Source organism: Neurospora crassa, linkage group I (assembly GCF_000182925.2).
Source record: "Neurospora crassa OR74A linkage group I, whole genome shotgun sequence".
In the NCBI taxonomy this organism is placed as follows: Eukaryota; Fungi; Ascomycota; class Sordariomycetes; order Sordariales; family Sordariaceae; genus Neurospora; species Neurospora crassa.
The window spans coordinates 5,191,779-5,217,051 of NC_026501.1; the positions used below are offsets into that span (position 1 = coordinate 5,191,779).

Below are 25,273 nucleotides of genomic sequence, written 5' to 3' on the forward strand. Positions count from 1 at the left end.
GGTTAGACTGAGACGGCCCACAGAAAATTGCAGTCCATGAAAATTTGCAGGTGCGCACAGACCGGGTGCGGCACCTCCCAGGAGGGTATAAAGGATGGTCCTCCCTCCCTCCTTTCCATTTTTCTTTTTCTTTTTTTTTCTTCATGTCGACAATACTTCAGTAAGCCCCCCCCTACCTTGAGATTTGGGGAGATGCACTCTTTAACGCATGACACTAACCACACCGCACTTTACAGGAGAATCATTTCTATAGTATTTGTCCTCTTTTGTGTTCCCTAAAGGAGCCACAGATCCCACCGCGGTTGATGATCAATATCCTCGGCGCCCAACAGTGAGGTCCTTATTTACTCTCGCTCTGCCTGCAAAGGTGGCGGTCGCTTCACGGCGATTGTATAGAGAGTGGCGATGATCTGTACCCCGATTTCCAGAGGTCTGCCTTCGGGCGCTTTGGCGGGGTGGGTGTCGATGGAAGTCTGACGCGCTTCCATCAAACTTTTTTTCATTGCGACTTTTGGGCTTCGGCTCTGGGCGTGAAGAAGAATTTACCTATGCATTTGAACATGGCGTCAAGACGCGCTTGTTGTTCCTTCGTTGCTTCGCGTCTATCTGCAATTGAGTTTCTTCCTGCATCCTTGGTTGCTAGAACCCACTGGCTGCCCCTGCTGCTCAATTTGGGAAGTGGTCTGCGCTGCGTCGCGTTGATCTCAATGGTCTCGTTCACTTGTGTACTTGGGGGCTTCCTGGACGTCAAGCGGTCGTGTTTCGTCGAGCGCGCCGGAACTCTACTTCCTTCTGCCAACCACGGCCCACGAAAGGGCCTTGGAAACACATTGACAAGCTTCCGGTCGGTGAAGTTCCCGATGAGAATCAGTGCAGTATGAATAAATGCACAACATGTGTATTACGTACATGACGAGCGAGGTAAACTAAGCGCTGTCAATTACACCATGGTGGGGTGGGGTCACAACTTCCCCTCGATGCCTTGGCAGCGACGGAGGCTACCCCTCACGGCGGAAACAACCCGCTTGCAACCCTCACGGCGCCTTGTCTCTGTAGAAGCTACATCGGTGTATGCCTTATAAAGTAGCAGATGCCTAGACTTGAACGAGGGGATGTGGTCGTTATTACTTCTTCACCCTTTTTGGAACTTGGTGCTTTCTTGCATCCTTCTCATATCAGCCTTTCCTGGCGCGGATGCCTCTGATATATCAATAGCAGTATCAAACATGACTCTTACAGCAACCAAGTTCACGCCCGAGGTACTGCTGACAGCGCCACGCCGTTCACCAGCTATTCCCAACGCCAAGGGCACCAAGGCGCTCTTTACAGTAAGTTGGGTTGAGTACAAGATGGATTCGCGTAACGCATAACAAAAATGTGGATGGACTACATGTGAATCTGAGAAATGGTGGGTGGGGGTTGTGTGTAAGTCCTGTCGCTGACCAGAGCCTTGACGACACAAAGGTGACCACGTACTCGTTCGAAACACACAGGAAGACTTCCCAGATCAGACTTCTGGATGTTGAGTCTGGCCAGTCAACACTCCTTGTCGATGACTTGAGCGCTAGCGAACCGACATGGATTGGCGACGACGAGTTCCTCTATCTCAAGAGTGGTGAGAAGGGCAACACCACCGTCTTGGTGGACAAGATCGCGCGCCCAGGATCTCAGTAGGAGAACCCTTCGATAATGAATAAGCTCACAATTTGCTAAACATAGCATCTAGAGCATACGAGGTCACCACGATCAAGGCCCGGATCTCGAACATCAAGATCAAAGAGCTCACAAACGGCACCGTCGCTTTTGTGTGCTCCGCTTCCGCTACCCCTGATGGACAGCTCTCCAATCCCGCCACGGCGAAGAAGCCGTATTCAAGCGCCAAGGTCTATACCAGTCTCTTTGTCCGCCATTGGGACGAGTGGCTAGGAGAGGACAAGAACTCACTGTGGTATACTGCGTTGGAGAAGAAGAACGGTCGCTTTACGCTGACGGGCCACGGTCTTGTCAACGCCCTGGCAGGGTCGAAGCTTGAATCGCCAGTACCGCCCTTTGGAGGCACTGGTGACTTTGATATCAGCCCCACGGGATTGGTATTTGTTGCAAAGGACCCCGAGCTCAACCCTGCCCTCTACACCAAGACCGACCTGTACTATGTTCCCCTCAAGACCTTCACCGAGGAGCAGCCACCTTCGCCCCAGATTGTCGAGACACCTGGCCTGGAAGGCTACACCAACAGTCCGGTCTTTTCACACTGTGGACGCAAGGTGGCGTTCACCCGGATGCGCAGCAAGCAATATGAATCCGACAAGCCTCGTCTGATGCTTTTACCTGATATTGGCGACCTGAGCAAGACTGAAGAATTCTTCGCAACGGATGACGGCGAAGGAGCGTGGGACTATCGCCCCGAAACTATTCTCTGGAGCGCCGATGACAAGTCGCTCTATGTGACAGCCGAGAAGAACGCCCGTGTCCACCTATGGGAGGTCCCTTCCAACCCAGCTGATGCCAGGGACACTCCCTCGGTAATCATGACCGCAGACGGCAGCGTCAACGATATTAGACTCCTCGCTGAGGCCGATTCCTCGTCAAAGCTCCTGGTGACTAGTACCTCTCTCGTTGATAATAGCTGCTACAGCATCGTCGATCCATCCGCCAACACCACCGATATCCTCTCGTCGAACTCTAAGCAAGGGAAGACGTTCGGTCTGTCCAGGTCGAGCATTGGCGACATCACATTCAAGGGGGCTGGTGATTACGACGTTCATGCGCTCGTGGTCCGCCCCTCGAATTTCGATGAAAAGAAAAAGTACCCCCTTTGTTTCTTGATCCACGGCGGCCCCCAGGGTGCCTGGCAAGACGGATGGAGCAACCGCTGGAACCCGGCCGTCTTTGCGGAGCAAGGCTACGTCGTGGTGAGCCCGAACCCGACAGGCAGTACGGGTTATGGCATGGCTCTCCAAAACGGAATCAAGGGCCAGTGGGGTGGCAGGCCGTATGAGGATCTGGTCAAAGCGTTTGAGCATATTGAGGAGAACATGCCGTACGTAGATACGGACAGGGCGGTCGCATTGGGTGCTAGTTATGGTGGTTATATGATCAGTGAGCTACTCCGGGGATGTCCAAATGCGATGAAGGACCGTGGATAGGTACTAATGTCTCGATGCAAACAGATTGGATCCAAGGCCATCCTCTCGGACGCAAGTTCAAGGCACTCGTCTGTCACGACGGTGTCTTCAGCACCCTGAATCAGTGGAGTACCGAGGAGCTTTTCTTCCCCATCCACGACTTCGAGGGAACCATTTACGATAACCGCGCCGGATACGAGAAGTGGGATCCCGCTCAGCATGTGAACGAGTGGGCCACGCCGCAATTGGTGAGTTCAACTCTTCAACAGACATCATCATTTTTTTGGTTTGCCTGGCAGTCACGCTAACCACACATGCCTTCCAAAATAGATCATCCACAGTGAACTCGATTATCGTCTCCCCATAACCGAAGGCCTCGCGCCCTTCAACGTTCTCCAGTCCAAGGGAATTCCCAGCAAATTAGTCATGTTTCCCGATGAGAACCACGTAAGCAACATCTTCTATAAACAGATCTTCAATCGGAACTTCCGTGTAGTGGCAGTCTAGTGGCAGCCACTGCCATGATTTAATGGCAAGATCTAGATCCTTCAAAATCCCAGCAGCGGCCACCAGTCCTCCTCCTCCTCCTCCTCCTCCTCCTCCTCCTCCTCCTCCTCCTCCTCCTCCTTACGCGCTCAAGAAGTCTGGAGTTATGAAGCAAGTGAAGCAAGCGCTTTGCCTTCGCTTACCCCCAAGTACTTTCCCTCACCTCCCACAGCCCATTTCTCAATCTCAACGGGACAACAGACTCAGCGAACGAAATCGTGAATGCTAACCAACGGCGACCGAAAACCATCAAAAAGTGGGTTCTGAAGCCAGAGAATAGTCTTGTCTGGCATGAGCAAGTCCTAGCATGGATTAACAAGTACTCGGGCGTGGAGAAGGAGACGCAGGAAGTGAGAGAGATGGCCGTTGTGGAGGATAAGAGGCAGAAGCCAATGTAGGAAACGGCTTTGTTGTTTTGGAGAGCATGATCATGTCCATAGGTATACGAACTTATGAGGTTGGCTGGGTGGTGGTGGGTGGTAATTGTGATTTTGATTCCTTGGTTGACTGGCGAGACGTTTGGCAACAATAATGGAAGAGTACCTCGGATGTTGGAAAATAACTCTACCTGTTAACGATGGATAAGTGGATATGCACTCTCAGAAGCTCGGAAATGTTTGGCTTTGCGGCTTTTTTCGAGATTGGATGCCGTTGTTAGCTCGAAGAAGGTGTTGCATATTCTTTTTTCTATCCTCTCTTCTCTAGCTTGAGCGTAGTGTGCTTCGTGCTTCGGCGACTCATTGCGAATGTCGCCGTTCTTGTTCTTTCCTTGCTATTTACCTTGATCAACGAAGCACCATAGTCAGTTCTCTTTTTTAGGTATCCTTTCTTAGTTTTCTTCTTTTCTTTTTTAGCACCTGAGTGTACCGGTTGGTGGAAAAAAAAAAAAAGGTAGTTCTACACCTCAGGAAACACCGAGGGTGCCGCTTGTCGGTAAGACGAAGTGGTCTCGTATTAACTATATCTTTGGGCAGGGAACGACATGAGAAGAGGGAAGAAAGCAATGCTGTAGTCTGATGCCCTTGACGGAAGCAAATGGACGGCCCGGATCACAAGGACGATGCGATATTCACCAGAGGCTTCTCGTTATTTCAAATTTCACATATTAGGGCTTTTGTCCTCGTTTCCTAGCTACGTCTCAGGTGTCCGTTTCGGTCAATCCTGAAACCTTTTAATTTGACTGTGGCAATTCATAGCCTACGACTGGGTAGTAGTCGTCTGCTTCGATAATATGGAAACTTTCCATGATGCCAGTGGGTGCAGTCACAACACAAACACAGCGTAAGACGGGCCTTCAATCCCAAAGCGTTTTTGGCCTTAAATGATTTCATTCAATGTTCCCTTCTGCTTTTCATACAACGCAATGAAACTACCTGTATCGTACCATCCATCATTCGTTCCTGCTTTATCCATCTGAACTGTACGCTCTCGCTCCCTCCAACTTTTCCGGACACATAACCAAAACAGCAAGGGAACCCAGCAAAACACAACTAAAAGAGTATCATTTCAGACCGATGAAGATAAAGCAATCACGATGGAATGTTTCCAGTGTGAAAAAAAAAAAAAAAAAAAAAAAAAAAAAAAAAAATCCAGAAGCGCCACAAACGCCACTTAGTCGCTGTTGAAGACAGCGACCACACAAGAGAGATATAGAATGCCGGACGAAGAGAGACAATCAACACGATGAACCAAAAAGTATAAAGGAAAGACATCATCAAGAGACAAAAAGTGAAATACAGAATAGCCGCCCCGCTTCTTCCTCTCTGTTCTCGTACTCTCATCCTCCTCTTCCTCTCCCCCCTCCATGACTGACCAACTAGACTTGACAAAGTGATATCGTAACCACCACATCAAGAGAAATGATGATTTCTTTTTGTACAGGGTATGTGCCTCAAAAATTGGTCATAATCCTTTGACAAAACCGACACCAACTCTACAAAGTTCGGGATTTAAGCCGAGGCCTCAATTGGCTGGGCAGCGGTCTCGATCGAAGGCTGGGGCTCGTCGGGGTTGATAGGCTGTTGTTGCTGGGACTGTTGAGCCATCTCACCACCAGCCTCGCGCTCAGCCCAGTCACCCCAAAGACCGCGCTTGCCGCGGATACGGATGTGACCGCCAAGCGCGCCCTCTTTCTGCTCGACCTTGATGGCGTCCTTGGTCGCAAGCACCAGGCACTCAAAAAACATCTTGGTGGCATCAGCCTTGGTCGTCCTGCCCTCGGGCAAAAGATCCTGGAACACAACAGCGGTCTTCTTGCGCTTATCGGCGTTGTTAGCGGCCTCAGCGCCGAAGAGATCGCGGAGAATGTGGACCGCGTGCTTGGTTCCGATCGAAACCGGACCGCTGTCGGCGGGATGCACAATGGGGGCAATGGTCTCGTCAAAATTGGGGACCGGGCTGTTGGCATTCCTTGAGCCAGGTCGCTCCTGGTCCTCATCATGGAAGACAGCGCCATCGTCGTTTGCAGCTAGTTCAATCTCCGTGCCTTCAGCCGTCTCACTCTGGTTGCCGTTGATACTCTCCGCACGGCCGACAACCGTAGATTCGTCATCGGGAAGCTCGAGGCGGGGCGACTTGCGCGTGCCGTCCTCGTCATCCACCTCCATGTCAGCAATCGCACTATCACGCTTCCTCTTCAGATCAAAGGGGCGGAAAGTGCTAAGAGACAACATGTCCGAGAGTTCATCAGCCCAGCTATCACTCCGGTTCTCAAGCAGGACACTGCTGACAAACGCTCCGTTCTTTTGCAAGTCGAGCAAAGCCATCAGGTAGGGATCTTGGGTACCAAAAGACTGCGGCTTGAGGATGTTGTCGCGCTTCGACTGCTGCTCCTTGATCTGGGCATTCGAGAGCATGGTCTGCTCATCAGGCTGAAGAAGCTTTCTCTTCTTCGATCTCTGGGGTGCAATTATCGTGCTTGCAGTTGGGTCCTCGCCGGGTTCGTACATATCTGAGTTGTTGTGGCGGCTGTATTCCATCTCAACCTCCTTGGCGAACTCGTCATCGATGTCCGACAAGGGAGACTCGGAGATGCGAGTACGAGCCATATCCGGAGCGCCTGGGGTCGAAAGGCCTTCGGGAATTTCGGAGTGGTCCGCGACGTTGAACTGGAGGTCGTCATCGCCCATTTGAATATCTCCCTCATCATCGGCGATCCGGACGCCATCGCCGTAGTCCAAATCAAGTCCTAGTGACGGCTCGCGGGTCCCGCGCTGCTTCCCGGGCCCAGCACTCAACTCGCTAAAAATGTCGTCCTCAACAGCTCTAGCATTAGGTGCGTCTCTGCCCATTTCGATCGTCGTGTCCATAAACTTGCTTGGCCTCTCGTCAATATCCATACCGAAGTCCAGTTCCAAGCCGAGGTCGTCGTTGTTGGCGAGAGCAAGCTCTTCCTCGTCGATCATGGTGTTGTTCAGAAACTGGCTGTTGTTGAAGTCTTCCTGGAGGTTAATATCCCGCTGACTAGCACGGACTTGCACCTTGCGAGCCATGATAGGAGCGCCAGTAACCTCTTCGATCTGTGACGCCAAATAGTCGGCGCTCGGGGGTGGCAGTAGATCAAGGTTATCGTATGGCGTGATCTGATCGGGAAGCATGAGAGATTCACTATTTTGAACATGTAGGTTAGTGGGAATATCGTGGTTTCCGGTGGATCGGAAAGCCTGTGACGAGTTAGCAGGCGAGCGGAACCCAAGCAAGATAAACTAGGCATACCATCTTGATCTTCATCAAGGCTTCATTACAGTCATCGAGGAGGTACCTCGCCTTGCGACTATAAATGCGAACGACACCGAGAAGCAGCTGACCGCTCAGCCGAAGAGCCAGCGGTGCATCGTTAGGGGCAATGATGGCATCGACACTGTCTTGGAGGTTGTGCTGCAAAATCTGCACTTTGGAGACTTTGCGCTCTTGGTTGGCCGAGAGCCAGGCTTTCGCCAATGGCCCGGTGGCACTGAGGAGGGTGCCCGACCAAAACATGGTGACGAAAGTTTGCTGTTAGGTGTAGCAATGGAACAGCAAGTATACGAGACAAATTGGCAACGAGGTCGGTATTGATAAGCGACCGAGCTATGGCGCAGCAGTGCGTCGTCGGTTGCTGCTCGTGGTTTTTCGCGATACCCAGATAGGCGGTGGTGTGGTGGTGTTGATGATAGGTGTGGCGGTGGTGAAGTGGGTAGTGTGGACACGGCAAGCGAGAGCGCGTCGTTCCGTCAGGAACCAAAGCTCAGCGAAGCAGCAGGGAATGGCGCGTTAAAACTACAAACTGCAAGCGGAGGGCCGTGGGTGCTACTCGTACACATGTGCAGCGGCAGCAAAGAGAAAGCGCATTCGGGTCAATTGTCGAAGAATCGCACAGCAACGGTCTTAGGCACCGAACGCGAAGGACGCGATTGTGATGCGACGACCAGCAGGGTTGGATGGCGATGATGAAGCTAGTGTTGTTGTCGGGCTGAATAATGTAAGAGAAGAAGAGGGGATCTGTCACAAGAGCGGCAGCGACCTAAGCTCAAGGTTCTGACGGACGGGCCATGTTTGGACGACCTGACCTGGTTGAGACCGGGGTTCTGGGCAGTGCACTTGCGGGCGAGCGACGGAGTGGATGCACAACAAAATTCCGACGCCGCTATCAAATTTGAGAGGCTGGGCTGGCTGAGTGGTGTCCAAGGAAACCGTTTCACCAGCCACGTTTGGAAACGGTCGGTTTTGAAGTGGCTTGATAAGACCTGAATCTCACTCACTGTTCGACTTCCGGAACAGGGCAACTTACTAGTACTGCAGTGTAATACTAATGTTAGGAACCACCAAGGAGCCAAGGTATGCACGCCATCGACGTCAAAACATCTCTCCAACCGCCCACTTAAGTCGACCCATTTTATTGGTCAGGCTTTGACTTTTAATCTTTCTAACCTACTGAAGGTATTCAGTTCTGGAAGATGATTGTAGTTCGTGGTGAAACGGTGTGCCTGAATGGGGTCCACGTACCTCTAAGTAGTCCCCTAGAGGCAGTTGTGGCTAAAACTGGGGAAAGGCATACTGCATAATACACTGCAGGGGATCCAGCTTCGGTATGGTACACCCCGGCCAGGTATTCGTCACCTCAACTACACTACTGCGCACCAGCTCACCATGCCTGACTTAGGTGAAAGGGGGATTCGTTGTCTGCCGATCGTTCGGCTTTCGAAAATGCCCAAATTTGAGGATCAACCGTGGAGCAGCGAGGGACGGTGGGAGTACCAGCTGCGACAAGCGGCTTACATCATGAAAATATCGCCAGCTGTCATATATTGGAAGTATAGGCAAATGTAGTGTACTTGATGTAAAAGCATACCCGGGTACTAGTATGCAGCAAGGAAAGGGACGAGGTTCGATGAGAGTGCATGCTGCCTCTATGGCAAGCATGCATGTCTGCCCGGTGCACCGGCGGGCTCGATATCCATCCAGCAGATAGTATCTCATCCAAAAAGGTACCTATCTTGAGGAGGAACCCCCTCTTGCACGCAAGTGGAACAAAGAGGCGCAAGCTGCTAGTACCGCTACTACAGACGGGAACTCCTTTATAAAGGCTTCCAGATCCCAATCTTGTTGTTTAATGTTGCCCCTTTCCAGCCGCGCGGGCTTCTCCGCAAACAGTTTAGCAAGCAGGAGGAAAGGTCAAAGCGCCGCTGTCGTGGGGTACCGAGACATTTGGATGACCACTTCGAACCGGCAGTGTTCGCCCACTCTTCCACGTCTCCCTAGTGCAGTGCGTCCAGGGCGGTGCCAGAGAGTACGTACCCGCCACCTCATCGGCTTTGGTCTAGATAATTGGAAAGTCTGGATCCTCGATCGAGCTCCATCCAGCAAAAGGGAACCCCATACGTGCCGATTAGTGTACAAGCCCGGAGGCATACTTGCAATCAATATAATACCAGCTAGTCCATCCCGTACCTCGTTTCCAAAATCTTTCGGTCTCCAACTCTCCAGGGCCCCGCCATGATCGTCTTTTCTGTTCGCCTGTATTAGTTGTAAACCGCCCTTTCCCCTTCGCCCACCCCTTCGGACGCTCCTTATTCCTCGACCTTGACCACCGTTTGCGAGTGGGTGCTGCCGCTGCAGCCGTGCATGACGTTCGGCTTGGATTTCGTATCCCTTTCGGGCCCCTTTGCGCCCGGGCCTTGTTGACTTCCGCATTTCACGTCTTCTCTTCCGCCTTTCTCATAGCTCTCACGGGCGACAACCGTCTCCGCCATCATGGACCGACTCAGCGCGTGGAAGGACAATGACGATGTTCTTCCCTTCTACCAAAAATCCCCCGGCCAGGGCACCTTTGCGACCCCCGAGGAAATCGAGCAGTCGCGGTCCGGCTGTAACACACCGCGACACCGCATTACCTCTGCTGAATCAAGAGTAGGCTGCAAGCCCCACGCCATCGTGAAAGCCCGGGACGCTGACAGACGAGCAAACAGGGCGTGGCTGACGACTTCTCCTACATGACCCCCGCCGAAGCCGCCACCCACCTCGACACCTCTCTGACCCATGGCTTGACTCCCGCCGAAGCTCTCTCGAGACTACACGATTACGGGCCGAACGAGATCCCACACGATCCTCCTGAGCCCCTTTGGCTGCGATTCGTCAAGCAGTTCCAAGAGCCGCTGATCCTCCTTCTCCTCGCCTCTGCCGGTGCGTCTATACTTGTTGGAAACGTCGACGATGCCGTCAGCATTTCGGTTGCGGTTACCATCGTTGTGAGCGTGGGCTTTATTCAGGAATATCGTTCCGAAAAGTCCATCGAGGCACTCAACCATTTGGTTCCTAACCATGCGCACCTGGTACGAAAACATACGGGGGCCAAACCGGTTGATGGTGATGATTCGTCCGATATTGGCGATGTTGCTGGCTCGGTTACACCACCCGAGGATGTTCTGGATGCGAAATCGTCCAAGGTCATGGCTGCGCAACTGGTGCCTGGAGATCTGGTTTTGTTTACTACCGGTGATCGCATACCTGCCGATGTCCGAGTTACCAAGGCAACAGATTTGACAGTCGATGCTTCCAACCTTACTGGAGAAAATGAGCCTGTCAGAATTGTTGCCGAAGCCCGAACTCGTCATGGAGCCACCGGTCCTGCCGCCGACAAAGATAACTCGACCAACGTTGTATACATGGGCACACTGGTGAAGTCTGGATATGGGCAAGGGGTTGTCTTTGCTACTGGAGGAAACACACACTTTGGTACCATTGCGACTAGCGTATCTGGAACTGAAAGCCCTCGCTCGCCTCTGCAACTGTCTATGGACGATCTCGGCTCTCAGCTCAGCAAGATGTCTTTTGTCATTATCGGGCTAATTTCCCTCGTTGGCTGGCTGCAAGGGAAGAAGCTACTCGAAATATTCACCATCTCCATTTCTTTAGCGGTCGCGGCCATTCCCGAGGGCCTACCCATCATTGTCACTGTTACTTTGGCTTTGGGAGTGCACCGCATGGCAAAGCATAACGCCATTGTGCGCAAGATGCCCAAGGTTGAGACTCTAGGATCTGTCAATGTTGTGTGCTCAGACAAGACCGGTATGCCTCAAAAAGACTTCACAAAAGACGACTCGAAACTAACTGTGACTAGGAACCTTGACCACAAACCACATGACTACTGTCAAGATGTGGTTTTTCGGTACCGACGACGCTTTGGACGTGGATTCCGATGATGAAGCTACCGAGACCAAACCCGACCCCGCCATGCTTAGAATCCTCCGTATTGGTAATATCGCCAACAATGCCCGTCTTGCCATGCAGTATACCGAAAATGGTGCTGGGGCCCGCGCCGTTCTCTCCTCTACTCAAGGAAAGAATGCCCCTTCCACGTATACTCGCTGGGTCGGCCAGCCTACAGACATTGCCATGCTCGACTTGCTTGATCGCTTTAAGGAACACGATGTTCGCGATTCCATTGGACCGCGCGTGAGCGAGACCCCCTTTAGCTCCGAACGCAAGTGGATGGGTGTTACTATCGGCTCGGAAGGTGGTAAATCGGACAAGGAATTTGCCTATATAAAGGGTTCTATCGACAAGGTTCTTGATGCCTGCGATACCTATCTTTCCAAGGATGGCCGGGAGTTTGTTATGGATACCAACAGACGTCAGGAAGCGATCGACGCCGCCGAGAAGATGGCCTCGCGAGGTCTACGTGTTTTGGCCTTTGCCAGCGGTCCTGTCACCAAACCCGCCAAGAACAAGTCGCCTGCCACGAACACTGTCGAAGAACAGTACAGAGGCCTCACCTTTGCTGGTTTGGTTGGCATGAGCGACCCGCCCCGTCCCGGCGTTTCGAGGTCTATTAGGAAGTTGATGCGTGGCTCTGTTAAGGTGATCATGATCACGGGTGATGCTGAGACTACGGCCGTTGCGATTGGAAAACAGCTTGGTATGAGTGTTACTACACCGGCTGTAGGCACATCAGGCGTCAGATCTGTTCTGCGTGGAGACGAGATCGATGCCATGACAGATGAAGAGCTGGCTGCGGCCATGGATCATACCACCATCTTCGCTCGCACGAACCCCGATCACAAGCTCAAGATTGTCAAGGCTCTTCAGTCCCGTGGCGATATTGTTGCCATGACGGGTGACGGAGTCAACGATGCTCCTGCTCTCAAGAAGGCTGATATCGGCATTGCCATGGGCAAGCATGGAACCGATGTTGCCAAGGAGGCAGCCGACATGATCCTGACCGACGACGACTTTTCCACAATTCTTCACGCCATCGAAGAGGGCAAGGCCATCTTCAACAACATCCAGAACTTCTTGACGTTCCAGCTAAGTACAAGTGCTGCCGGGTTATCTCTCGTGCTTCTCTGCACTTGCTTGGGCTACAAGTCACCTCTCAATGCCATGCAAATTCTTTGGATTAGTAAGACTCCCCCTCCATCTTGCATTCTATCGATCTCTGCTAACTGCCTCTTTCCAGACATCATCATGGACGGCCCTCCTGCACAGTCTCTTGGTGTCGAGTCTGTCGATAAGGACGTCATGAACCGTCCTCCTCGTCGTAGAGGCGATGCAGTTCTCACAAACCCTCTCATTGCCCGTGTTCTTACCCAGGCTTTCATCATTATGGTCGGTACAATGCTCGTTTACAAGCACGAAATGCTCGGGGACGGACAGGTTACCCGTCGCGACACTACCATGACCTTCACCTGCTTCGTCCTCTTCGATATGTTTAACGCCCTGGCCTGCCGCTCGGAGTCTAAGTCCATCCTCCGCGGCGAAATTGGTCTGTTCTCGAATACGCTTTTCAACTGGGCCGTCTCGCTCAGCTTGGCAGGGCAGTTGCTTGTTATTTACTTTCCCTGGCTGCAGGAGGTGTTCCAGACCGAGGCGCTCGGACTCCTTGATTTGGTGTACCTGGTGTTGCTATGTAGCACGGTTTTCTTTGCTGATGAGCTGAGAAAATGGTGGAAGTACGGGGCAAGGAGGCATATGGGTGTTAACTATAGCCAGGCTGTATAGTAAGGCCGGTCGGTGTAAGAAGGAAGGGCAGGATATCCTAGACTAGATGGAGGTGGCATGATAGAGGTGGCCACGAACCAACACTGTTATGATGAACTCATACATACACTACAATATGGAGTTATAACCAGTAATATACCGTCGGCCTCAAAATGGTCAGATTTGGATACGTATGGTGCTTGTTCATAAAATTCCTGCTTATATATGAAGTGTCTTGTAGGCTCTCCCACTTCAAGGGCATCATCAAGTCCGGGTGGCCGGTGTTTGGGTTACGGCAGTATGTAGCTGGGGACCACAAGCAAACGCACAACTTGAGGTCTCCCTCATGCTTTGTGAGTCTATATGATTGTTTATGAGTAGTGGTGGGAAAAAGGTGTGTACAATGAGGAGTATAGTTAGTAAATCGGTTTATAGTGGCCTGGTAGGGGCTGATGCTAGGTAGGTGGGAAATCGAGCTCTTTTCCTAAGACCTACTTACCGCCTGCTTCATCGTACATTTTATATATATCTCCACCAGGATACAAATGGGCACATTAGCTTTGAAGACATAATTGAAAACCTGATACTCTCCATAGAAGTTTCATACGTACCTAGTTCAAGCGATGCCCGTGAACAACTTGTTTCGAGCTGTAAGGTACCTAGGTAGGTACGTGTTAGTGTAGGTAGAGGTATGTAGAGGTAGAGTGGAGGTAGTGTCCATACCCCAGTAGGTACCCCTGCGGTGGGGCTTAATCACCGCCTGTCGTTTCTAGTGGCCCCGGACCCCCAGACTGCAGTGACATCTGTCCCTCCCGCTCTACCTACCTACCTAGAGGTACCTAGTCTTAAACGTCCTTCACCACATCTATAGCTTCGAAACATCGAAGCCCAAACGTACACGACCACGCAGGGCATCTAGTGCAAAGCAGCGATGCGTTGCCAGCGTCAATACGGCAATACCGATGTCTGCCCTCTCCAATGGCGTCGATACCACTGCTTCGTCGTCGAAGATGCCCTCCACAGCTCCAACAAGTACAGCAGCTAAAGGCGCCCTCAGCAATAATATCACCACCACCAACCCCTCGTCGTCGAATCCCTCTTTAAACAGCGCGAATGCTGCGACCAAATCCCACGATAGGACAACAGCACCGCTCTCCCTTCGATTGCCACTAAGGAGCATCACCAACCCCCAAAATGGCAGCAACAACAATCCGACCACAGCAGCAGCAGCAGCAGCAGACCCGGTCCTCGCGGCCTTGCGCACCGCCTCGTCCTCGTCCGACATCCGCGCCGCGCTCGCCGCCCTGCACGTCCGTGAATCGTCCCTGACGAGCCGCTTATCCTCCGTCCTCGCCTCGCACCAGGACCTCGCCCGCTCGCTCTCTCGCCTTGACAATTTGCGCGCCGGCCTCGGCTCCCAGGTCATCGCCGCCCGCAGCGTCAGCAACAACATGCTGGCCGGCGCCGCCGACACGGCCAGCCACCTGTCCAGCCGCGTGCGCCAGCTCGACCTCGAGAAGCAGCGCGTCGAGGATACCCTGCGCGTGGTCGAGCTGGTGGCTGAGTTGAAAGCATGCGTAGCCGGAGTGGTCGGCAGCATGGGCGCACCGCAGGACTGGGAGGCTGCTGCGGGGTATATTGCAAGGGCCGCGAGGGTCCCGGAGGAGATTGTGAGATCAGGATTCGCGGCTGCGGTGGTGCCGACTGTTGAGGTGCCTGACGCCCCTTGGGTGACGTTGGAGAACGCAAGGGAGAGCTTGTGCGTGTTGTTCTTGAGGGAGTTTTGGAAGGCGGCGAAAGAGGATGATCCGGCCAAGATTACGCGGTTCTTCAAGTTGTTTCCGTTGATTGGGCGGGGTGATGTCGGGTTGGATGCGTATGGGCAGTATGTCTGCCAGGGCGTGGCGAATAGGGCGAGGGCGATTTTGAAGGATGGTGTTGGGGCGGTGGGAGGAGCGGCTAATGCCAATGCCCCGCCGACGCTTCGGCCGAAGAAGGACGGTATCTTCTATGCCAATGCATTGAACCTGCTGTTTGGACATATTACACAGATCGTCGATGGCCATGGCGGGCTGGTGGAGAGGCACTATGGCGGGGGCAAGATGATCAAGGTTATTGAGCGGTTGCAGGGCGAGGCAGATGTGCAGGGCGGCATCATCGTGGACTCTTGGAGTGATGAACGCGGTGTTGACCGAGCATTGACGGATGTGAAGAGTTATCCATTCTCGTTCCTTGTGCAAAGCTTCCTACCCCAGAACCGTGGGTTTGGAGCTCCACCACGCCTGAACTCGCCTGCTCCCGGCACCGATGGTCGCAACAGCGAAGATGAGGGTGTCAACATGAGGGAGGTAGATGCTCTACTCAGCGAGATTGCCATCATGTTGAGCAGGTGGTCTGCCTACTCCCATCTCCTTGCTCAGAAGTGCACGGTAAGTCTTTCCACATGCTCTTCGCTGAGAACCCGAGCTAATTTCGATGCCTTTCCAGGAGCCTGGAGTTTCAGAAGATGCACCACTAACCATGCCCGAGGTGCTCACCAAATCCAATCTGAACCGAAAGGTTTCAGGCAAGCTTGTCATGCCCTATAATGTTCTAACCACTTTCTTCTTCCGGCGATCTGTCGAGAAAGCGTTCCAGTTGGACGAGTGGCCAACTGGATTGTCCTTGAGGATGAGCAAACCTATCGACAGCAGTCCACCATTCATCATCTCGGCAGTTGAAGATGTCATGTACATCGCGAACACCGTGATCATCAGATCTATCTCTACGTCTCAAAGAGGCGTTATCGATTCTGTCCTCCCTACAATATCGAGCTTATTGGGCTCGGACTTTGTTGGTATGATTCAGCGCAAGATGCGCGACGAGTGCTACCCCAAGCCTGTGATTCAAGGCGGGTTTCCACCAGAAGACAAAATCATCCAGTTCATCGTACTCATCAACAGTCTCGACATGGCCGAGGAATATCTCTCCCGCATCATCACCGGTATCCTGACTCCGGGAGAACAATCAGTCAACGGCGGCAACGGAGCTTCCTCGCAGCCCAACTCCCTCAAGAACTCGTTCCCATTCAAGAACGACCTCAAAGAAGTGACAACCCGCCTGAACAACCTCCACCACTCATTCACAGCAAAGGCCACAGAGCTGCTCAGTGAAGGAATCAAAGTTCTTTTTAGCCAAGTCGTTCGACCACGTCTGCGGCCTATTCTCTCCGACACCTTCCGCGACGCCGACTACACCATGACGGAGGAAGAGCTCCTCGACCTGTGCGCTGCGAACGACGAAAACGAGGACGACGTGCTCGAGCAGGTGACGCGCCGCTTCGAGGAGGGCTGGGACGCCCTCATGAAGCCCATTGCGCGCCTCATGACGTCCAAGACTTTCAGTACCGTCCTGGACCACACGGCGCAGCACCTGGCGCGCTGGCTGGAGAAGCGCGTGTGGAGCTACGCGGGTTCTCAGACTAGGGGAGCGAGCCCGTATGGCGCCATTAGGATGGAGAGAGATTTCAGTGGGATTATTGGCACCATCAGCAAGGGCAACTATGCGGTGCGCGAGGTGTTTGGGAGGACGTTGCAGATATTAATGGTGGCGAATATGGAGGATGAAGAGTGGGAGGAGCTGATTGTTACAGATGGGGCCGGGGGGGAGGATGGGGAGGATGGTATGTTGTGGGTCCTTAGTGAAGATGAAAGGAGGAAGGCGAGGACGATTGTTAGGGTGGCATAGGTTCTTGTGATGTTCCAAAAGCATTCCCTCCACAGCACAGCGCCTGTTTTCGTTTTTTTCATTTTTCTTGCTGTTATCAACCATATATAATATATTTTGGGCGTTTCTTGTTCCGTTCGACTGCCAATGGAGAAAACAGCACGCTTGCGGTAAAGGTTGCTCGGGTCTTTCGTCGTCGATTGCACAGCTCCGACTTGGAAACAGCCGGACCAAAGGGCCACGCAACTACCCCCTCGTCTACATACCCTGGCTTCAACGAGTCCCCGCTGCCTCTTTACCGCGTCTTGGGTACCGAGGGCCGTTGATGTCTTTTCTCAGTTGTATGGACATCATGTACAGTCCAAGACCGGCTGGTTTGTTAGCTCAAGACACCTCAACCCGCTTCCCCAGGACTTTTACATATCTGACTAAATTCTCTTCGTTCTATGAGGGGGAAAACAACGGGGGAGACAGCCACTTTGATCAAATCTCTCGAGGTTGTATTTTTGAAAGTTTGCATTTTCGATAATCGGTGACTATGTAATAGGTTTGAGGGAAGAAGAAGGAATCGTGAGACACACGGAAGACTCGGAAGGGGCCGAGAGGATGATGAGTTGTGGTGGTTCTTTTTGGTCTTTGAAAGTGACCGGCTTTCACGTCATTCCATCCCTGAATATGGAAGTCAGCTTACCCGCTAGAGCTTTTCTATTATTCATTTGAGATTTTGTTTTGTTCTTGGACGATTGAAGGCGCATAGAATATGGTAAGGTATATTCTGAATGCCTTGCGCTTGAAGGTGTGAAAGTTTTAAGAAACCACTGCGCAAGACACTGGACTATATACATATGGCAGAACGCACATTATGGTATCTAACTTTCCATTGGCGCGATGACCGAGTGGCCTAAGGTGTTTGACTCGAACTACTCATTCGAACCTATCAAATCTCTTCGGAGGCGCAGGTTCAAATCCTGCTCGCGTCGTTCGTTTTTTCTTTTTTTTGCATCTTCTGTATCCCTCCTGCAACTTCTCCTTTTAACGCCAGGGAAACTGTCCGTTTTTATCTCTCTTTGATATTGATTTTCTTTTTTGCGTTGCTTTGCTTTGCTTTGCTTTTCCATCCACTGACTCCATGAGCATAACCCTTTTGCGGAGCTGGGTCTTCGGAGATTTCAAGGTAGGTACCACAAGCGCTCTTGCACAATGTTCATCTAATCGTCCGACGCAGTGATACAGCAACGTTAGAAACAGGAAGGTACAGGTCAGGGATCGGAACACCGAATCCTCCTTCCAATTTTCTGGAATGTCTTGAAAATCGCGTCTCGCCGCTCCTAACAGAGAGGGCCATTCTCCCTTGCCGTCTATGCTATGCCATCGATGGTGTCCCCAGATCTATGCCAGACGCACGTCATTTCCTGTGACACCCAGACGAACTGCAAGTCAGTCTATCGCCAGCTTCAAGAAAGGTGGAACACCACTAAGCAGCCTGTCTGGATTACCGGTAGCCCTCGGCGATATCAGTCTATGAGAACGGCTGCTGAGGGCCTGAGATAGACCGCCCACGACCAAACGCATATAAAGGAAATCCTTGTCCCCTTGTCCGCGGCTTGTCATGTAGTCTAGGGTGTCATTTAACAAAATCTGGGCGTCGCCCTCCGCATTGAGTTTGATCCTGCTGCGAATGCGTGGAAGACAGGAGAAGTCAGGAGGACAACAGCACGGCAGCAAGCATGCGGGGTGGCATCCGACGTGGCACGTATTCAATGGTGAAGGATGCCTTCTCTCATTCCATGTCTTTTGCTTGACGGTGACACTCTCGCAGGGCTGGCGTCCGCAACGGTAACCAACATGCTTCCAATTTTCTGTTGAGTCCTCTGAGCCGGATGCAACCTCACCGCATCCGGGGACCCAGAATAAAAACCTTTTTTTAAAAGGTAAGCAAAGGACTGTAGGCTCGCTTGGGAGTCTGGGCTGCTGAATGCAATGCAAGAGAGCCTGGCGAGAGCCTGGCTGGTGCATGCCAAGTAGATGGTACGGCCACCATAGTCAGCAAGAAATATCCGGCATTCATTTTGCTAAATTGCGATGGTCAGGGAAGAGGCCGGATCGCCAGCAGTGGAAGGAACTGGATCGAAGGTGTCACTGTATTGGATGGTGGACACGGGCCACTTCAAGATGGTGGGTGGATGGTGTGCTGGATGCGGTGGGCTGTGGTGCGGGTGTCTGAGTTGCCGGTCCATGTCTGTTCCTTGCATATTTTCAGGTACCAACCAATCAGACCGCACCGGCTTCGCATGTTGCAGGGTACCTACCTGATAGGGGTTCCTGTTCCCGCCTTTTTGCGATTCTCGCTGGTCAAGCGGCTTGCGCGTTCGCTCGGCCTTTCTTCCAACATCGTCCCGCCTTCTTCATCGTCCAGCTTCGACGCCCAACAAGGGACAAGGGTGATGGCAATTCCCGGGGCAACAGGACAGGATCCCTGCCATCTCTTTCTGATGGTTTGCCTTTGAACCAAATTTTATCGCGGTCCCCCAGTCCCGCGGCGGGTCCAGGCTTGTCACTCAGCCCAGGCTTCTTCGACAATCGACTGACAGGCTTCTGAGTGCCAGGCATAGCGTGACAGCGGAGCGAGCACACATCCAGCTGAGTGCCGCATGGCAAGTTGGCACTGGGGTCGGCGCCGAAAAAGTCTTTTTTAAACCAGCCGCAGGGGCTGGCCAATCGAATCACCTGAAGAAGTGGTGGAAGGAAGCCAATTTAGCTCATCGATTTTGCGTCCAAGCCACCCGTTGGAAAAGCTGCCCTCCAAGGGACCATCGGTTAGGTTGATTTAAAAGGGCCTGTTTCCACATCCTTCCCCAGTTAATGCCGCTCTCTCGATCTTCCTGCTTTCTTTCCCCTTCAACCACCGCTATCCCAGCACCCATCACACTCCTTTGCTTGTCGCTCCGGCTTCAGCCCCACGCTCCTTCAAAGCACATCACACTTACCAGCGAGTGAAAATCCCGAGGATTTACCCTCTCCACGTCCTTCGACACCTCCAACGCCGGCTTCGTCAAAACAGCTCAGCCCTACAACACGCACAGCGACAGCACCTTCACAAACAAACATTTTCACAATGCAGTTCAAGAGCATCCTCACCGTCTTGGCTACTGGCCTCTCTCTGGTTGCCGCTCAGGCCGACGCCGCCGACAGCACCATGACCTCCACGGCCACTATGACTTTGACTGTCACCATCACCTCCTGCAACCCCACCGTCTCCAACTGCCCCGGCAACGCTCCGGCTACCAGCACTAGCACCAGCACCAGCACCATGGAGACTTCCAGCGTCGTCCTCACCACCTCATCGGTGGCTCCGGTCGAGACTACCTCTTCTAGCTCGATTGTCGTCATTCCTAGCACCAGCTCTTCGTCTACACTATCCTGGTCCTTCCCTCAGGTCAACTCGACCACTCTCGCTGGTCCTACCGCCAGCCAGCCTCTCACCTCGGCTTTCATCACCCAGACCCAGAGCGCCGTTGTCACTGCCAGCCAGCCCGCTGGTCCTTCTTCCCCCGTTACCGCTGGTGCTGCCGGCCTTGCCGCCCAGTCTGTACTTTTGATGTCCGTCATCGCCTTGGGCGCCGCTCTCTTGGCTTAAGTGTCGTGATTTCGCTCTGTGGCTGGGTCATGTACATACGAGCCATCTGTTGCATACTTGATCATCATCACCACAACCACCATCATCTGCGTACCATTTATTGGAGCGTATTAACGACCGCATCCGAGTTTCTTTCTTTTCTGGTCCTACTTTTGATTTTCGATTCTGAATACTCACGGATGATACCCGTATCTTTCAATTCTCAAACAATGGGGGATGTTATGTGGCTTGGGGCTCTTTGATGGGGAATTAACCTCTTTGTTTGATACCACGAACCGGGCAAACTGATACAAGAAAAAGAAAAGAAATACCTTTCTGTAGTTTCCTTTATCCTCAGACACGTATTTGTTCATTGGGGCTACTGGTTGGCATATTCTTAGAAAGGTTTTAGAAAAAGGGAACTCGGCACCAAGGGCTTGTTGGTTTCGAGGAATCTATTAAGCCAACGGCATCGTGGGTGGGCAAAACATGGTATCTATAGAAAAGAGATTTTATGTCGCATACGATATGTGCCGCCGAAAATGGAATAGGATATTCAAGTCACGAACTGAATGATTCTTACGTGTGGCCATGTTCCTCTCAACTGACGTAACTAGTCTCAGCCTCTTGTTTCATGTTTAGTTCAGCCTTATTATCGTGGAGCAAATACCGATGGACGATTGAATAGGCTTTTGAGACCTTGTCTCAATACAGTCCGCCTATGCCATCATAAAGTCAGTTCGCTCGGGTACACTACTAGTGATAATCTCACTGACGTGGTGTAGAAAGAAGGCTGATCTCCGCCCACAAGATGGACACTAACGTCGTCGATCGTTGTTTCGTGTACCATAGTGTACACCACAGTCTTTACCCCTGCAGTTGCAAACCCCTCCCTCTTTCCATGCTAAAACCCTACCTACGTATTGCACAACCAGTTGAGCGCCAGATATACAGGCCTGTACTGCGACAGCTAACTGCGTGTAGTTGCAACAGTGACGGCCAGATATTTGCATTACCAGGGGTCAAGTTCTAGTGGGAGTGAACACTTATACCCCTGTATCGGGGTTCATTGAATAACCTAGTCTACTTTCCACTCTGGTCCGTCGACGATCCTCTACATAGTGGCCTAAACGCCTACTTCGAGTCAATGCGCTGGATGTTTCTGCAAACACTCTCCTTAGTGCAATATATTTTCGCTGCCAGAATTTCAAGTTCCATTAACACAAGAGTAAAGACTGTATGTTCGATCAGCCTCAGTGCGAAAATTACCTAGGTACCTACATACACGAACGCAGATTCCAATCCACAGTGGCAACTGAAGCCATCGCAAACCCAACAGCAACACCCCCAACAGTTATCGCCGGTATAGTGTTGTTTTGTCTAGGGTAAGGACATGTAATGAGGAAACATGATGGACTCTTTGGCGGCTCTCAAACTTCCTGATAGTGCACTCTATCTATCTCCTCCTCTGGATCCCTCCCGTCTTAGCAGTTTCCCTTGGCACAGTTCGCGCATAGGCTCTGAGTTCCTGGAACTACCGCCCTGCACCCGTGTGTCGCGTGGTGATCACAGGGCTTATCGGCCATAATGGAATCGATGATCCTTTGTAATCTATCTCCACCGTTAGCATCAGTCATTGCTACCTATCTCTCCTGCCATGACCTGCGTACCTCTTCTCAGTATTTTTTCCTGTGTTTTCCTTGGTGATTGGCTGACTTCGGGCAAAGCATGCATTTACTGTTTTCGAACTGTCGAACAGTGGAGAAGGAAAAGCTGTGAGAAACGGGAGCGAGTGACTGAAGAGAGCGAGTGTGTGGTAGAGACAAGTCAATATCGATGAGAAAGGTTACCAGGACCTTCCTTATACCGACCTAATTACATCCCTACGAACAAGAAGGGAAGGGGGGTTTTTGAAACTTCTTATATTTTCTCCTTACCATCGATATCATCTACATTACTTACTCCCCGTCTTTGACTCGGGTACGAGTAGGTACACCTATGACCTTGTCCAACATGGGTGGTATGTAGCAACAAAGGGTACCGGCGATGTGGTTCGCTGACATACGCTACCTGTTGTACCACGTTTCTTTGACTCTTGTTTCCTGTTCCTGTTGTTGCATGCTCGCTCGCAGGAACCGCATGTCTTATGATCAGTGGGAATGGAAGGTGTGACGGGTAAACAAATCTAGACTTCCGATTCGGTGACCCAGGATGAACCAAGGTGACGCAGGGTAGTGTTAGAATAAATGGCTTTGACGTGCAGTCAAGGGGAATACTACGACTGCAATAGTTGAAATAGGCGGTAGATAGGCTCGGTAGTCTATAACACCGCCGACATTCAGGTGAGTGTTACTCCAAAATTATAAATTTGAATGCCTCCGTTTCTCTTCTGGATTGGACCCAGAGCACATACATAGTTAAGTGTGCTCTGCTGAATGATGGGATGTTACACTAATCCATTCAACAAGGTTTAAAAGCGGTGTAGAAACTGTAGATATGGCCATTGACCAATAATTTTATCCTTACCTTGTCTTCCCGACCCCCCATGGCCATATGCCTTCCCGGGGTTTTGGCGCTATACACCATCTTTTCACCGAACTTCAATCAATGAGTTATTATAGATGTCACTTTGATTTGGTCATATTCTGAGTATCTACTCACCGACACGAGCGACATGTCGACACGGGGCTGCTGCGAGGTCGTATTCCGATTTCACACCTCCCGTCTATTTGAATGACTGATTCAAGTTTCGGCACAACAGGTCGTTCCTTCCAAACATAGTCAACTTTAGTCGTCTTCCTAAGTACCTACCTTATCTGTCACCTATTCCACCCACTACTCGAAACTTTACTTGACTTCATCTCTCGCCATGAACTTTTGCTTCCCCAAGTACTGTTGTCAACTAGGTCTTATAGTATCCGCTAAGCTCATGAAGCACACCACCATATAAGCTATCAGAAAACGAAGTCACAACGATCGGTTAAATGGTCTTTTAGGGTTATCCTCAGCACACGGTCGTCGGTTACCGGTGAGATTGGAGAATGGTATGAGCCCAACATCGTATTATTTATTGGTTCTATCCCCGGAACGTCACCCGCTGGGTAGTCGGTATCTCTCTTTTCGGAGACCATGCATGGTTCTTTCTCCATTTCATCCATCCACGTAATCTCTACGCCCTAAATTGTCATCTTAATCGTTAACCACCCAATTTAAGGCTGGCTAGTCCCCTGAAAGTTAACGCTGGTACTCTTCTGGCCGGCAGCCGCCTTGTCAAGCTCAATGTTCTTGTTAAGCTTTTTGGTTTCCTCAGCGATCTTGGCCGAGTTGTCCTTGCCTCCCTTGGCCTGCTCGATCTGCATGGCGAGAGTGAAGAGCTTAAGCTTGAGGACCTTGTTCTTGATCTTGCCGACCTGGAGCGCCGCGCCGGCCGTGGTCTTGGTGCCGCCGGCGGCCTTGATAGCCTCATTGAAGCCGCCAGCCTTGGTCTCGGCGTCTTCGGCTGTCTGGCGCGCGGCTTTGATAATGGCGAGGTCGGCGGCGGAAACTGAGGCCAGGTTGTTTTCGTCGACCTGTTTGTGAAAACTGTTAGCTGCGTGTTGTGGGAGGGAAAAAAAACAAGACATGAGGAATGACTTGCGGGAAACTTGGCTTGGACTTCGGCCAGGGCGTTACCGCCAACGCCGCTGGAGACTTGGAACTGGGAGTAGCTTTGAGCAGAAAGAGCTCGCTTGCTTAAGCCCCGAGTGTCAACATCGCAGGGCGCAGCGAGGGCGGAGGTAAGGAGACTGAAGACAAAGGCGAACTTGAATTGCATCTTGACTGGTGAAAAAAAAAGTGTGGAGCGTAAAGGTGGTATAGATACGAAAAGGGAATGGAACGTAGAGAATGAAAATATAACTAAAAGACAGCCCAGCTGTAAGTCGAAAAGAATGTTATCTTGAGTGAAGAGCTTTGATATAGAATGGAATGGGAATGAAGGAAACAAATCGGTCTCTCTCTTGCAGGATGGTCTGGCATCTTAAAGAACGTGTTGATGACCGCCTTGGTTGAAACACGTTCATCCGCTTAAAGCACTACCCGGCCATTATCATCTAGGTACCTTTGAATCCCAGTTTCAACTGAAAGCCTCCTCGATTTTGGCATATGCCTGCCTCTCAAACCATTTTCCGCGGAATGGCACTCATGGTTCGTAGTCGTCACATATGTCATGGTAAACCTCGCAAAGAGCCTCTCCAAGGGAGGATGTCAGGGGAGGGTTAAGGTGAAGGATCTTAAGATCCGGTGCGTTTTGCTGGGTGCTTGTTTCATTCGCAGTCAGCGGTCTTCCTATGATCCCAACTACACTTTACTGGCCTGTTGATATTGGTACTGAGCGGGCGGTTAGAGTTGCTGTCTGGGTGACTTTGGACATGGTTGCCCAGTTGTGAAAGCCGACGATTTCCCCTTGACGATGCCAAGCAATGTCTCGACAATGTCGCACCTTTTTTAGACTCCCTCTGATGCACCTGCGCGAACGACTGCCTCATACCCCTGCGTCATAGGGGTGTTGTTGACCCCTTCGGTTGCGTTCCAGATTGCCTTAACTTGTAGGGTAGGATTGAACTGCGCCAGCTTGAACATACATCTAAACAGTGAAGGGTAGAACCAAAGCCGATTGAAATCCGTGATGGCGCTTCCTGGTCATTGGATTTTCTCATGGGATTGTTTGTAAGTAATCCCTTGGTCCCTCGTAGTTGACGGCGGTTGCCCAAACGTTGATCGATCTGACCGAGAAACACGAACAAAGCAGGTTCCAGTCCATGACACCTGTTTTACTCGCGATCAT

The 25,273-nt window shown here is 51.7% G+C and overlaps 6 protein-coding genes and 1 non-coding gene across 8 annotated transcripts; 5 read left to right on the forward strand and 2 right to left on the reverse strand.

The window, feature by feature from the left end:
- The first annotated feature begins 962 nt into the window (after positions 1-962).
- Positions 963-4,398, forward strand: NCU03290. 2 transcript variants are annotated; one of them, XM_011394838.1, is made up of 6 exons: positions 963-1,425; positions 1,494-1,670; positions 1,727-3,099; positions 3,171-3,373; positions 3,456-3,572; positions 3,929-4,398. In XM_011394838.1, exons 1-6 carry the CDS (start codon positions 1,406-1,408, stop codon positions 4,067-4,069), a joined length of 2,031 nt encoding a protein of 676 aa, XP_011393140.1. In that variant the 5' UTR covers positions 963-1,405; the 3' UTR covers positions 4,070-4,398. The 2 variants fall into 2 exon arrangements, with proteins under 2 accessions (XP_011393140.1, XP_011393141.1); XM_011394839.1 differs by having other exon boundaries at positions 963-1,328; positions 1,465-1,670.
- Positions 4,399-4,974: 576 nt separating this feature from the next.
- NCU03291 (double-strand-break repair protein rad21) lies at positions 4,975-8,144 on the reverse strand. The gene is made up of 2 exons (XM_959124.2): positions 7,386-8,144; positions 4,975-7,333 (listed from the first exon to the last, which is right to left on the reverse strand). The coding sequence occupies exons 1-2, from the start codon at positions 7,647-7,649 to the stop codon at positions 5,621-5,623; spliced, it is 1,977 nt and encodes a 658-aa protein (XP_964217.1). The 5' UTR covers positions 7,650-8,144; the 3' UTR covers positions 4,975-5,620.
- A 1,333-nt stretch (positions 8,145-9,477) lies between these two features.
- pmr-1 (calcium-transporting ATPase type 2C member 1) lies at positions 9,478-13,321 on the forward strand. The gene is made up of 4 exons (XM_959125.2): positions 9,478-10,058; positions 10,118-11,216; positions 11,269-12,549; positions 12,607-13,321. Exons 1-4 carry the CDS (start codon positions 9,903-9,905, stop codon positions 13,146-13,148), a joined length of 3,078 nt encoding a protein of 1,025 aa, XP_964218.1. The 5' UTR covers positions 9,478-9,902; the 3' UTR covers positions 13,149-13,321.
- Positions 13,322-13,946: 625 nt separating this feature from the next.
- NCU11246 (golgi transport complex subunit Cog4) lies at positions 13,947-16,979 on the forward strand. Its single transcript, XM_001728316.2, has 2 exons — positions 13,947-15,556; positions 15,615-16,979. The coding sequence occupies exons 1-2, from the start codon at positions 14,090-14,092 to the stop codon at positions 16,851-16,853; spliced, it is 2,706 nt and encodes a 901-aa protein (XP_001728368.2). The 5' UTR covers positions 13,947-14,089; the 3' UTR covers positions 16,854-16,979.
- Positions 16,980-17,714: 735 nt separating this feature from the next.
- Positions 17,715-17,812, forward strand: NCU15032. The gene has a single exon. It is a non-coding gene; the product is annotated as a tRNA-Ser (tRNA).
- Positions 17,813-19,389: 1,577 nt separating this feature from the next.
- Positions 19,390-21,258, forward strand: NCU03293 (hypothetical protein). Its single transcript, XM_959126.2, has one exon. The coding sequence runs from the start codon at positions 19,948-19,950 to the stop codon at positions 20,467-20,469; it is 522 nt and encodes a 173-aa protein (XP_964219.1). The 5' UTR covers positions 19,390-19,947; the 3' UTR covers positions 20,470-21,258.
- Positions 21,259-23,495: 2,237 nt separating this feature from the next.
- NCU03294 (hypothetical protein) lies at positions 23,496-25,111 on the reverse strand. The gene is made up of 2 exons (XM_959127.2): positions 24,086-25,111; positions 23,496-24,017 (listed from the first exon to the last, which is right to left on the reverse strand). Exons 1-2 carry the CDS (start codon positions 24,260-24,262, stop codon positions 23,658-23,660), a joined length of 537 nt encoding a protein of 178 aa, XP_964220.2. The 5' UTR covers positions 24,263-25,111; the 3' UTR covers positions 23,496-23,657.
- Positions 25,112-25,273: the final 162 nt, after the last annotated feature.

Excerpts from the sequence above, each read along its gene's own strand:
- NCU03294 (XM_959127.2), bottom strand. The coding sequence starts at position 24,262 with ATGCAATTCAAGTTCGCCTTTGTCTTCAGTCTCCTTACCTCCGCCCTC. Across the intron at positions 24,018-24,085 it reads AAGTCCAAGCCAAGTTTCCC|GTCGACGAAAACAACCTGGC; the intron begins GCAAGTCATTCC and ends TTTCACAAACAG.
- NCU11246 (XM_001728316.2), top strand. The coding sequence starts at position 14,090 with ATGTCTGCCCTCTCCAATGGCGTCGATACCACTGCTTCGTCGTCGAAG. Across the intron at positions 15,557-15,614 it reads TCCTTGCTCAGAAGTGCACG|GAGCCTGGAGTTTCAGAAGA; the intron begins GTAAGTCTTTCC and ends ATGCCTTTCCAG.
- NCU03290 (XM_011394839.1), top strand. The coding sequence starts at position 1,113 with ATGTGGTCGTTATTACTTCTTCACCCTTTTTGGAACTTGGTGCTTTCT. Across the intron at positions 1,671-1,726 it reads ATCGCGCGCCCAGGATCTCA|AGCATACGAGGTCACCACGA; the intron begins GTAGGAGAACCC and ends CATAGCATCTAG. Across the intron at positions 3,573-3,928 it reads TGTTTCCCGATGAGAACCAC|TGGGTTCTGAAGCCAGAGAA; the intron begins GTAAGCAACATC and ends ACCATCAAAAAG.
- NCU03291 (XM_959124.2), bottom strand. The coding sequence starts at position 7,649 with ATGTTTTGGTCGGGCACCCTCCTCAGTGCCACCGGGCCATTGGCGAAA. Across the intron at positions 7,334-7,385 it reads CCTTGATGAAGATCAAGATG|GCTTTCCGATCCACCGGAAA; the intron begins GTATGCCTAGTT and ends AACTCGTCACAG.
- pmr-1 (XM_959125.2), top strand. The coding sequence starts at position 9,903 with ATGGACCGACTCAGCGCGTGGAAGGACAATGACGATGTTCTTCCCTTC. Across the intron at positions 11,217-11,268 it reads TGTGTGCTCAGACAAGACCG|GAACCTTGACCACAAACCAC; the intron begins GTATGCCTCAAA and ends AACTGTGACTAG. Across the intron at positions 12,550-12,606 it reads CATGCAAATTCTTTGGATTA|ACATCATCATGGACGGCCCT; the intron begins GTAAGACTCCCC and ends GCCTCTTTCCAG.
- NCU03293 (XM_959126.2), top strand. The coding sequence starts at position 19,948 with ATGCAGTTCAAGAGCATCCTCACCGTCTTGGCTACTGGCCTCTCTCTG.